General features: G+C 49.6%; 1 protein-coding gene across 3 annotated transcripts in view; it reads right to left on the bottom strand.

Moving 5' to 3' along the window:
- Window positions 1-1582: 1582 nt before the first annotated feature.
- Gne (glucosamine (UDP-N-acetyl)-2-epimerase/N-acetylmannosamine kinase) overlaps window positions 1583-13364 on the bottom strand; it is a 53825-nt gene continuing 42043 nt past the window's right edge. For all 3 annotated transcript variants that reach the window (XM_040739188.1, XM_040739203.1, XM_005078763.4), the window contains 7 exons: window positions 13123-13210; window positions 11723-11933; window positions 11048-11177; window positions 10369-10590; window positions 8632-8814; window positions 3114-3230; window positions 1583-2118 (listed from right to left, as the gene is read on the bottom strand). In XM_040739188.1, the coding sequence (XP_040595122.1) occupies window positions 1883-2118; window positions 3114-3230; window positions 8632-8814; window positions 10369-10590; window positions 11048-11177; window positions 11723-11933; window positions 13123-13210 (1187 nt within the window). In that variant the 3' untranslated portion in view covers window positions 1583-1882. The remainder of the gene's footprint in view (window positions 2119-3113; window positions 3231-8631; window positions 8815-10368; window positions 10591-11047; window positions 11178-11722; window positions 11934-13122; window positions 13211-13364) is intronic.

Genomic DNA, 13364 nt, shown 5'->3' with positions numbered 1-13364 from the left:
CTGAGTTAAGGGGGAAAAAAAGCACATTATAATGGTGTTAAGACTTGGACAAGGAAAATAAATATTTTTTCTTTTCAAGGTTCACAATCGGAACAAAATGTTTAAGATGTAATTAAACCATAATTTATGTCAGGGTGTAATTCATAATAATGGCAAAAGAATTAGTTATGAAGTAGCAAGGAGTTAATTTCATGGTTGGGGGGTCACCTGTATTAGAGCTGTCAGCATTAGGAAGGTTGAGAACCGCTGACTTAAGGACTGGAAAAATCCTCAGGGTCAGCCATCTTACCCATTTCACTTAACCAGCCCAAGAAAGACAGCAAAGCTGGAGGGCTGAGCTACCTAAGCCCTCTGACTGATGGGCCAGGTGCAGACATGAGGCTGCAGGACCTGGCGTTTGTCCTGCTGGATTTGGTCTTGTTTATGTCCAGTGTTCTCACTGTGCCCCTGCCCCCCACTGTCCCTGTTCCTTGTGCCCCATCCCACACTGTGTCCCTGTTCCTGTGCCATCGCTGCCTTTGGAAGGGGAATGTATATATGCTCTGCCATTGTGGGTTGTAGCTGAGAGATTCCCTTGCGTCTCATGAGACACTTTGGGCTTTTGAATGGTGTTGAGACTTAAGAGACTATGGGACTTTTAAAGGTAAGCCAACGTACTTTGATTTGTGATGTGTCCATGTATTTATGGGAAACCCTGTCTTGAAAAAAAACCCAAACAAACACCCTCTAAAGCAAAGCATCTTTCAGTAGACATGGGATGTGACATATCTATCTGTCCAGTCTCTTGACTCTGGTAACTTTCACAGGAGTATGCCTACAGGAAAAGCTGTGAAATGTATAAAGTTGTTAGAAAACTGAGCAGGCATTTCCGGGTGGGCTTTTCTTCATTATGTGACAGGATCTCTTTCTGTGATCTGAGGAAGGACTGTTAACCCAAACCTTTCCGTAATGCTAGCATCCCAAAGTCTATAAGGAGTGAGTCCTAAGGCTTCAGGGTCAGTTGCCGTTGCTCCTTTGGTGCAGGATGTGTCCCTGGAACCCACAGCATTTGCAGTTTGATGACCCCATCAGGACAGCCACTGCAAAGGCTCATGGGAAAGGTGTATTCGGAAGGTGTAATGTTATTCTTGGTTGTGAATTTGGTTACATCTGGAATTAACTAAAACCCAGGAGACTAGGTACCTGGGAGGGACTTTTAATTAATCATTTGAGGTAGCAAGAGTCACTGTAATCTAGGCCACACTTTCTGGTGACAGCCTACATAGAGGACATGGGAGAAGGAAGTGATTGCTTTTAGCCTGGTTGCCCTCGCTCTCCATTCACTGGTACTGAAGCCGACTTCACAACTCTGATGTACTAAGACCAGTTAAGACACCCAGCCTCATGGACTGAACAACTACTGCATTTCCCTTAGGAGACAGCCATTGTTGGACTGTCTGGAGCTCAACTGTTCTAGTAATCCCCTTTATATAGAGAGAAATTCATACCATCAGTCATGCTTTCTAGAGAACCCTGATAATACAGAAGAGCAGACAAAAAACAAAGATACTTCTGCTGGTGTTGCTGGAGATTAAGTATCAAATTTGCCTTTTAAAAAATAAGTTTATTTTTAATTATGTGTTGGGGGGGAGGGCTATGTACATCTGAGTGCAGATGTCCTAGGCGGCTGAGGCCTAGGATCCGCTGGAGCTTGGCTTTCAGGCGGTTGAGCTGCCTGACGTGAGTGCTGGGAACTGAACTGGGTTTTCTTCTGCAAGAGCGGTTCAGGTTCTTAACCACTGCGCCGTCCCAGCAGCCCCCAAATGTGCCTCTGAAGAAGTACCGATCTAAGAGACCCTGGCTCCACTAGGTAGCTCTTGGGTCCACGTCCACTCCCAGGAGCCTAGTGGACCCTGCGGGTTGTGTAGTCCAGAACCATGCTGGCAGCACCAAGCAGGGCCGGGTCAACCAAGTCTGAAACCACGACATCCACATCCTGCACGGAGGACAAGGCTTGCTGGCGGATGACATCCTTGACGATGTGGATGTAGTGACTGGCCAGGACTCCAGACAGGATCACCAGGGATGGGTTCATAGTGTGGAGGATGTTCACCACCCCAAGTCCCAAGGCAGTCCCAGCTGGGGAAGAGCAGAGAGCAGACAAGTTGCCAGGAAAATGCTAAAGCAGACACTGGCAAGTGCTGTGTATAAAAGCTGTTCATGAAGGCCGGGTACGGTGCACAGCTTCAGCTTTAGCCCCACCACTCAGGAGACAGAGGCAGGTGGATCTCTGTGAGTGGGCCAGCCTGGTCTATCTATGCAGTGAATTCCATAGAGAGAGACTGTCTCCAAAAACCAAAAACCAAAACAAAGCTGTCTGTGACTTACTCTTCTTACATCTTTTTGTTTTCTGCTTTCAGACACTGTGTAATCCAGGCTGCCCTCCACCTTCCTGCCTCAGCTCCCGAGTACTTGAATAGAAGCTTTGAGCTGGCCTTTGTTTTGTTTTGAAACAGGAGTCTCACTACATGGCTCAGAACTCCTGTGATCAAGCAACTCCTACCTCAGCCTCCTGAAAAGAGGCCTCTAGGAGAGTGCCATGACTTTCTCCTTGAGACAGGATCTCATTCTGTAGCCCAGGCTGGTCTTGAACTCACTTAGTCATGCGAGCTGCTACCTAGATGTCTAGAGCTGATGCTCTATCTTCCTAGGCCTCTCAGCCACCATCTTTCTCTCTCAGTGTCATCAGAAATAACAACGTAAGATGCCATCTGAGACGAAGAGGAGGAATGGGGTCTAGCTTAGTGGCAGAGTGCCAGCCAGAATGTATATAGCCCTGTGTTCATTCTAAGCACTGCAAAGGTAGGTAAACAAAATTTAATGCATACTGTAAGATGTAGTCTTAATTATGTAAACATTACAAGAACAAACAGAAAGACTGGAAAGGCATCCTAATAGTTGTCTAAATACCTAGGAAGTGAACAAGTATTTTCAGTATAAAACAAGAATCAAGACAAATTCAAAGGCCGTGCTTCTGAACACTTTCAGTCGGTAGGAAAAGGGCCTGAGTGCACAATGCAGAATGCTGCACCTGAGGGGAAACCGAGGCGCTCTGTCTGGGACCAAAAGCTCACCTGTTCGTAGGATGCTCTGGGCCTTCACGTTGCCGAGCTTGGCGGCCTGGATGAGATGGAGGGCACCCACAGGTTCGTCTTTTGGCACTGACATCCCTTCCACCAACAGCAGATCCTCTGAAGGAGCAGGAGGAGCAGTCAGTAATGAGGAGTGAGCAGCCCTGAGGAGGCTGCGCCCACTGCAGTCACACCTGTGCCCACTGCAGCCACCACACTGTGTCCACTGCAGCCACCACACCTGTGCCCACTGCAGTCACCACACCTGTGCCCACTGCAGCCCTACACCTGTGTCCACTGCAGTCTCCACACCTGTGCTCACTGCAGTCTCCACACCTGTGCCCACTGCAGCCACCACACCTGTGCCCACTGCAGCCACCACACCTAGCCCACTGCAGTCTCCACACCTGTGTCCACTGCAGTCTCCACACCTGTGCCCTCTGCAGTCACACCTGTGTCCACTGCAGTCTCCACACCTGTGTCCACTGCAGTCTCCAAACCTGTGTCCACTGCAGCCACCACACCTGTGCCCACTGCAGTCCCCACACCTGTGCCCACTGCAGTCTCCACACCTGTGCCCACTGCAGTCTCCACACCTGTGCCCACTGCAGTCACCACACCTGTGCCCACTGCAGGCCTACACCTGTGTCGACTGCAGTCTCCACACCTGTGCCCACTGCAGTCTCCACACCTGTGCCCACTGCAGTCACCACACCTGTGCCCACTGCAGTCACACCTGTGTCCACTGCAGTCACACCTGTGCCCACTGCAGTCACACCTGCGCCCACTGCAGCCACCACACCTGTGTCCACTGCAGCCACCACACCTGTGCCCACTGCAGTCACCACACCTGTGCCCACTGCAGCCCTACACCTGTGTCCACTGCAGTCTCCACACCTGTGCTCACTGCAGTCTCCACACCTGTGCCCACTGCAGCCACCACACCTGTGCCCACTGCAGCCACCACACCTAGCCCACTGCAGTCTCCACACCTGTGTCCACTGCAGTCTCCACACCTGTGCCCTCTGCAGTCACACCTGTGTCCACTGCAGTCTCCACACCTGTGTCCACTGCAGTCTCCAAACCTGTGTCCACTGCAGCCACCACACCTGTGCCCACTGCAGTCCCCACACCTGTGCCCACTGCAGTCTCCACACCTGTGCCCACTGCAGTCTCCACACCTGTGCCCACTGCAGTCACCACACCTGTGCCCACTGCAGGCCTACACCTGTGTCGACTGCAGTCTCCACACCTGTGCCCACTGCAGTCTCCACACCTGTGCCCACTGCAGTCACCACACCTGTGCCCACTGCAGTCACACCTGTGTCCACTGCAGTCACACCTGTGCCCACTGCAGTCACACCTGTGTCCACTGCAGTCTCCACACCTGTGTCCACTGCAGTCTCCACACCTGTGTCCACTGCAGCCACCACACCTGTGCCCACTGCAGTCTCCACACCTGTGCCCACTGCAGTCACCACACCTGTGCCCACTGCAGTCACACCTGTGTCCACTGCAGTCTCCACACCTGTGCCCACTGCAGTCACACCTGTGCCCACTGCAGTCACCACACCTGTGCCCACTGCAGTCTCCACACCTGTGTCCACTGCAGTCTCCACACCTGTGCCCACTGCAGTCCCCACACCTGTGTCCACTGCAGTCTCCACACCTGTGTCCACTGCAGCCACCACACCTGTGCCCACTGCAGCCACCACACCTGTGCCCACTGCAGTCTCCACATCTGTGCCCACTGCAGTCACCACACCTGTGCCCACTGCAGTCTCCACACCTGAGTCCACTGCAGTCTCCACACCTGTGGCCACTGCAGCCACCACACCTGTGCTCACTGCAGTCTCCACACCTGTGCCCACTGCAGTTACCACAACTGTGCCCACTGCAGTCACACCTGTGTCCACTGCAGTCTCCACACCTGTGTCCACTGCAGTCAACACACCTGTGCCCACTGCAGTTACCACACCTGTGCCCACTGCAGTCTCCACACCTGTGCCCACTGCAGTCCCCACACCTGTGCCCACTGCAGCCCTACACCTGTCCCCACTACAGTCACCACACCTGTGCCCACTGCAGTCCCCACACCTGTGTCCACTGCAGTCTCCACACCTGTGCCCACTGCAGTCTCCACACCTGTGTCCACTGCAGCCACCACACCTGTGCCCACTGCAGTCTCCACACCTGTGCCCACTGCAGTCTCCACACCTGTGCCCACTGCAGTCCCCACACCTGTGCCCACTGCAGTCACCACACCTGTGCCCACTGCAATCACACCTGTGCTCACTGCAGTCACCACACCTGTGCGCACTGGCAGCAGGCTCTCAGGAAGTGTTTCTTTTTACAAGGCAGAGCTATTTAACTTGCAAACACCCACACATCACGCCATCGCCTTTGCTACCCTCTGACTATCAAGTCTGAGCTTCCCTCCTTGGACGACGCTCAGATCTGGGTACAGCCCCCCTGCCTCCTGCCTCCCCTGCTCTCCCCTGCAGTATTAGACCCATTCTCTCCCTGCATCACTCTTCCTTCTCGTCTCCGCCCTCATTCACGCAGGCACAAAGCTGCTCTCCTTGCCAGAGCTCTGCGGTGGTTTACAAGGTCCCAGCGAGGCTCAGAGCCAGCGTGACAAGCCTGGCCAGTACCAGCTCAGATCTGTCCCAGCTGTCACTCCATTCATTTCTACAGATGCCTCTTTCTAGAAGACTAGGATAATACCCAGAATTATTTTAGTAATTAAATATAGACAATGAACGTGGATTATGTACAAAGCTGGCTAGACTAAGTGCTAAATAAACAGTAGACATTTTCTTTTTGTGTGAGTGTGTAGGTGTGTGGTGTCTGTGTGTGTTCATGTGTGTAGGGGTGTGTGTGTGTGTTCATGTGTGTAGGGGTGTGTGTTCATGTGTGTAGGGGTGTGTGTGTGTTCATGTGTGTAGGGGTGTGTGTGTGTGTAGGGGTGTGGTGTCTGTGTGTGTTCATGTGTGTAGGGGTGTGTGTGTGTTCATGTGTGTAGGGGTGTGTGTAGGTGTGTGTGTGTTCATGTGTGTAAGGGTGTGTGTGTTCATGTGTTTAGGGGTGTGTGTGTGTGTTCATGTGTGTAGGGGTGTGTGTAGGTGTGTGTGTTCATGTGTGTAAGGGTGTGTGTGTTCATGTGTGTAGGGGTGTGTGTGTGTTCATGTGTGTAGGGGTGTGTGTGTGTGTTCATGTGTGTAGGGGTGTGTGTGTGTGTTCATGTGTGTAGGGGTGTGTGTGTGTTCATGTGTGTAGGGGTGTGTGTGTTCATGTGTGTAGGGGTGTGTGTGTGTTCATGTGTGTAGGGGTGTGTGTGTGTGTTCATGTGTGTAGGGGTGTGTGTGTGTTCATGTGTGTAGCGATGTGTGTGTTCATGTGTGTAGGTGTGTGTGTGTGTGTGTGTGTGTGTGTGTGTGTGTGTGTGTGTGTGTGTGTATAGGCCAGAAGTGGACTTGGGTGTCCTCCTCAATCCCTCTTCACCTTATTTTTTGAGTCACGGTCTCTGATGAAACCTGGAATTCACCCCTCTGTCTAGACTGTCTGGCCTGCAAGTGCAGGGCCCTCCTAAATCCAGCTGTTGGGATTATAGATATGCACTGCCGTGCCTCAGTTGATGTGGGTGCTGAGGGTCCTAATGAAGTCCCCATGCTGTGAGGTGGCCACTCTACTGACTAAGCCATCCTCCAGCCCCAGCAGGGGACATTCTGCTGGCATGTGTGGTCCTTGTCTTTCTGTACGCCAGGACCTGCTGTTTGGGTAAGGTAAGTCACTAGGGACACACTCAGACACTGGACCCCAGCCTGACTACCCTCTCTGCTTCTGTCCATGAGGTGACCAGACCTCTGCCATGCAGTCCTGCCATGGTACACTGTGCTGCTGTGGCCCACAGTACCAGGGCTAACTAGTCAGACTGAAGCCTGAAACCATCAGATAAAATACTCCCCCCCACCCGCCCTTCAAGTTTTTAAAAATAATTTTATGTGCACTGGTATGAGGACGTCAGATCCCCTGGGACTGGGGCTACAGACAATTGTGGGTGGCCATGTGGGTGCTGGGAATTGAACCCAGGTCCTCTGGAAGAGCAGAGCCTTGACTGCCGAGCCATCTCCCCAGTGCCCCCGCCCCCAAGTTTTTTGAGACAGGGTGTCACTTCCTGCAGTGGCCCCACAGGCTCAGACAAGGAAGGGCGCTTGACTCTGTCGGCTCTGTGGGCACGTGCACTTCCTTCCCATCCCCACTCTCCACCTTCCTGTGTTTCGTCTCTCCCCACCCACCGGGCCCAGCACACGAACCGCAGCCTGCTCTTCTCTGTTCGCAAAGACTTCACCCCATTCTGAAAGGGTTAGATCTTACCCAACATAAACACTGTCTGTGGTGTGAAAATATCACAGGAGGGGAGTGGCTGGGGAAAGGGCTTGTTAGGGAGTTGATAATGAAAACGAGGGTCCAAAGCAACAGTTCTCAGAGCTGCAGGATGTCATCTTTGTGTCCAAAGCCAACAGACTTCTGACTCTATACTTCCCTGCAGCCCGGCATACCCTTGCTGAACAGCCCTCCCTTGCCCCGCCCCACCCCGCCCCTTACTCATAGGTTGAGTGCCTCAGTACTGTGACCCTCCCTGAATCACCTGCCTCCTAAGCATGGCACCTGGATAATCCACAGCACCCCACTGCCATCTGCCACCTACACCTGTTCTCTCAATTCCCCACTCTGAGAGGTCCACTCAGAAAAGTAAACGTCACTCTGACACCCTACTTAACAATCCTCTAGTCAACTACTATTTTCCTCTCAGAAATCAAAAGGTTGTCCTGGGGTGGTGTCACACCTGTAATCTCAGCACTTGGGAGGCAGAGGCAGGTGAACCTCTGAGTTCCAGGCCAGCCTGGTCTGCAGACTAAGTTCCAGGACAGCCAGGGCTCCACAGAGACCTTGCCTTGAAAAACAACAACAAATCAAAAGGCTGTGCTCCACTGAGGAACCTGAGCTTCAGATCAGACTTCCCTGAAGGTTTTCATGGTTCCTCTCATCTGCGGGTCCTCCTACCACCCTGGGCTATTTACACGTCAATGCCATGTCTCCAGCCTGAAGACCCCTTCCAGATTCACATATCATAAAGCTCAGCTCCCAGGATGGCCCCAACACTGCCTCCTTTCCCTGGCCTCTGTACAGGCAGCCGCCTCCTTAGCCACCGTTCTCAGTGCAAATGCACACTGAAGCTGTAAGAAGTTTGTTGTATATTTCTTCACTAAATTATATACGGAGTTGGGTCCTGTGCCAACTAATGGCTGAGAAACAAAACTGAAAGAAACCCTTCCCTGCTGTCGTGGAGCTGTAGGCCCTGTGCACCTCTGCTCAGGAAGGACAAGTGTAAATCTGGGTCAGGACCAAGGGTGTCCTAGATGAGGACAATGGAGGCTTCCATGCTCAGCTCTCTGTCATTTCTACCCAAGTACTTGGGTGCATTGGGCTAGTCACTACCGAGGAGAGAGGTACGAACCATCATGGAGTTTCTTTGCTTCCCTCTGTAAAGCCATCCCAGAGGCATATGCTTCAATACAGCCATGGCTTCCGCAGGAACAGTCAGGCCCATCCAGAGACACCACGAGGTGGCCAAGCTCCGCCGCACAGAAAGAGCTGCCGTGGATCAGCTCATGCTGGTGGATAATCCCGCCACCAATCCCTGCAGTGAGAGACAAGTCACTGTGTGGCACTACTGAAACTAAGTTAGACTGTGGCAATGCCCCGTCTAGCTAAGCTTTGGGGTGTTTATAAATGCCCGCTTCTCTAGATGGTTGAGGCTCACTAAGCACCGAGACTTCGGTGCCGCTGTGGAAGGAAACAGCTGCTGCGGATCGGAAGTCTTGTTTCCCACCCGGCGGTTTACTATGACCTCAGGCCAGCCGAGGCACCTGGCCCACCTTGGGTTGGTGGGGGTCCCTCAAGCACACACTGCCTACTCTGTGCACTGCACTGAGAGGTCATCAGCTGGCAGACCGATCCCCAGGTGAGACAGGAACCAGCGGGAAGTAGACAGTTCCAGAGAGCGCTATGGGAAGTTTCTTCGGTGTCCTTGGAGATCTCAGGCCTTACTGCCTTGATGGGACTTGGATAGTAAACCCCAGGTGGCTTCACCCCATTTTTCCTCTCCCACTACTTCAGGACCGCCTCCACAAGGAAAGGCCCACAACTGAGTCCTCGTGCAAGCTCCACTTCAAGGGAAAGCAACATAAGGCAGTCAGGTTGTGTTACAGGGCTTGCTTCCAGAAGCACAAAACGTGGGATATGATTCTGAGGCCACACCTGAAAATATATCATTCTCAAATAACAAGACACATGACTGTCTTTTATGGGGTACTAATGTATTAACTCTCACTAAGGAGTTACAGGACATTCAACCTTAGAAGACTCCATTTTTAAGAGCTATCCTGCCATCTAGTACTTTTTTAACTTTAGATTTTCTGTGTATGGGTAACACACATGCTCCTGGTACCTGCAGAGGCCAGAGAGTTACAGATGGATATGAGCCACTGTGTGGCTATGGGAATCAAGCCTGGGTCCTCTGGAAGAGCAGCCACTGCTCCTAACAACTGAACCATGTCTCCTGTCTCCACTTATTACTTATTTTTGCTACTTATGTCTCATTCTTCTCCCTCTCACCATAGCTCAATGACTGCTCTGAGCTACAAAATAGCATCCAGATTTGTTAAAAACTGTTCAACACAAAAAGAGGACTTGCATGAAAACACAGGAGCTCAGTCAGGCATGATGGCATGTCATCTACACCCCAGAGTTTGAAAGGCTGAGGCAAGAGGCTCAGGTATTCAAGGCCAGCATGGACTACATGAGATCCTTTTCAACTAAGACAACAACAACAAACAAACAAACAAAACCAGGAGCCTAAAAGGAAAGCAGAATAAAACAAAATTTAACAGCTCTGTAGCCCTGGTAAACCTGGAAATTTGCAGCAATTCTCCTGCCTCTGCTTTTTAAGGGTTGGGATTTCAGGTGTAAGTCACCATGCCTGGCTAAAATTCTTTATACTTTTTCTTCAATACTGGGGCCAAAACTCAGGGCTTCACACGTGGTGACAGATGCTCTTACTGCTGAACTACCCCTCAGGAAAGGGCTGAGGAGGCCCTGACCTCTGGTGTGTGCATCACCTCTGCAGGCAAAGGCACAGCTGTCAGAGCCTCACTGAGGGCTGCAGACAGTTGCGAAGCTCTGCCCTTCTCACCTGTCCCTGTGATGAGTGTCACAAAGTTTTCTTGTCCTTTTCCTTGGCCAAACTTCCTTTCTGCCATGGCAGCACAGTTGCCATCATTGTCCACCCACACGGGGAGATGCAAGGTGTCAGAGAGGGGTGTTCTGAGGTCCACAGAGTCCCATTCCTGTATCAGTTTGGTTGAATGCAGCACAATTCCTTCCTGGGGATTCACACGGCCACCTGTGGAAATGCCTGAGCTCCACCCCAAACAGGGAAGACAATTTTGATTACCCATTTTAGGAAAGTCTGCCAGTTTTCTTAGCTCCAAGCATAGATAGATAGATAGATAGATAGATAGATAGATAGATAGATAGGTAGGTAGGTAGGTAGGTAGGTAGGTAGGTAGGTAGGTAGGTAGATAGATAGATAGATAGATAGATAGATAGATAGATAGATAGATAGATAGATAATTCACCCATCATCTCCTTGCAAATTACCAAGGACTGACTGCAAGGAGGCAGTCATTCTGAGTTAAGTCTACATTGCCCATGCTTCTCCCCAATGCTTGCTGGCATGAGACACGCTTGGGGCCCAGGTAGAACCTGGAACCTAGTCACAGGCAGATACTGGTCCGAGGTTAAGCGTAAGAACTTGATGAACGGTGAGCACAGACAGGAACATTTCTTGGATCTGTAATTTAAAGTCTCACCTACTCCCAGAATTCTGCAGTTCAGTTTCACAGCTTCTGCTGCAGCTTCCACACACATCTGCAGGATTAAACTAATCCTTTCTTCATAGGTTTTAGGATTGAACTGAGTGTACTTCTTAACTATTTCACCCTAAAAGGAGGAGAGAGAAAAGCAGAACACAGGTCTGTCTCGGTGGCTGTAGCTAAGGAGCGTGCTCATTCTGTGTAAGTTAGCAGAGACTGTGCTGCAGACTTAAGTGGCTGTGTGTGGAGGGCCTAAGTGAATTCCTGAGAATCCATCCCAACACAAGGTTGCCGGAACAATGAAAACCCCACAGCCACTGAGGAACACTCTCTTAGGCTTGTGGTCAACAGTGGGCAATCTAAATCTAGTTCATTAGTTCAATCTAAATCTAGGTCATAATTCCTCTTTGCAGGTTAATAGAATTACCTAATTTCAATACTGTTGTGTTTTCTAGTTCTACCTTCTACTTACACATAAAAAAAAAAATCAATCACTCATCAGGGAAGTGGTGGCACATGCCTTTAGTCTAAGCACTCTGGAGGCAGAGGCAAGTGGGTCTCTGTGAGTCTGAGGTCAGCCTGGTCTACAAAGAGAGTTCCAGGACAGCCAAGACTGTTAAAAAAAGAAGCAATCACTCATGTGAGACATTAAGTGCTTTGCAGTGACTTTACCTTCATGCTAACTATCCCCACTCTGAGGTTTGTTCCTCCAAGATCAACAGCCAAGGCACTCAGAGTTTCAAGAATATGGTCAATATCTTGAGAGATGTTCTCCTTCACAGGAGGGAAGCAGAATTTCTTCTGTAGTGGCTCTTGGAGGTCAATAGATTTGAGAAACTTTAAAATCCTTGGAACAGCATTTCCATCCCCATATATCTTTGAGCTGTAATATCAAAAAAGTCAATTCAGTGACATGGTTTTGCCATACATGGCAGATGATACCAAGGGCATTGGAATTGGAGTCTTCAAGTAGAAATAATTTGTACTTTTTGTTGTTGTTTTGTTTTGTTTTTTTCGAGACAAGGTTTCTCTGTGGTTTTGGAGGCTGTTCTGGAACTAGCTCTTGTAGACTAGGCTGGTCTCGAACTCACAGAGATCCACCTACCTCTGTCTGCCAAGTGCTGGGATTAAAGGCGTGCGACACCACCGCCCCACTCAATTTGTACTTTTTAAAATAACCTCTCTGGGCTGGAGGACTGGTACTTGTGGTAGAGCACTTTCCTGGCATGCATGAGGCTCTGACTTCAGTGTCTTGCAACACACACACACACACACTGAAACATCTCCACAGTGTGTGTTAAAATGTAATGTATATATGATAAATTCCACCACAAATTTATTTTTTGTCAAAAAAACAAAACAAAACAATAAATCCAAAAGCTACAGTCGAGCATGCTGACATACTTTAATCCCAGCACTTGGGAGGTAGAGGGATCTTTCTGAGTTTCTGGTCAGCCTGGCTTACATAGTGAGTTCTAGGACAGCCAGGGCTATACAATAGAGAGATTCTGTCACAAAACCAAAACCAAAACAGCAACAATCCCATAATTCATAATTACATAGAACTAAATATATGAACATCTGGACCTTTTAACAACATTGTAACTTAGTATCTGAATTTGGGGTTTTCTGTCTTTGTTTGGGTTTTGCTATTTTAGAAGTGTTTTTCTTTATGTTTGAGAAATAATCATATTGAAATAGAAGGTAGAGCAGCCAAAATTAAGTTTTAAAGAAAATCAGATACATTATTTTCTAATATATAGTCAAATTACACCAGAGAAACACACTGTAGGGGTAGTACTATTGTAATTAAAGGGACAACTTTTGAAATTTCTCATCGACTTTAAAACTTCTTCATCAAACATGCTCAGGCTCTCCTGTTTGGGGAAAGGCTCTCTCCTTTGGCCCCTCACTTCTTTATAGCTTCTCCATGGAACCTGGGCAGAGCACTGAGGAGTGTGACATCCTTGTCTTCCCTGTTAAGATGGGTAAACGGTGATGGACCAAGATTCCCTTGGTGCCTGAGGTAGCTCCCCTTTTATCCACTCCAAAATGAAAGGCTGTATACTCACCAAGGGTACTGTTTACCAAACTGAAGGTGGAGCGCTTGTAATATTTTATCTTGGGTGTCAGCATCCCGCACATGAAGAACATTCTCCCCTAAATAAATCCACAGACATGTTAGAATGACTTGAAGTGTGACTGTCCAAAGTAAAACAAATAGCAGTGTGTCGGATTCATAATTGAGTCCAAAATGCAACAGACCAAAAGTACACCTGGTAAGACTTCCTTAAGCAGAGGTCTCTTAATGAAA

The sequence above is a fragment of the Mesocricetus auratus genome, unplaced genomic scaffold (genome assembly GCF_017639785.1).
Source record: "Mesocricetus auratus isolate SY011 unplaced genomic scaffold, BCM_Maur_2.0 Super-Scaffold_6730, whole genome shotgun sequence".
Taxonomy (NCBI): domain Eukaryota; kingdom Metazoa; phylum Chordata; class Mammalia; order Rodentia; family Cricetidae; genus Mesocricetus; species Mesocricetus auratus.
This window is presented reverse-complemented; position numbering and strand designations above follow the sequence as displayed.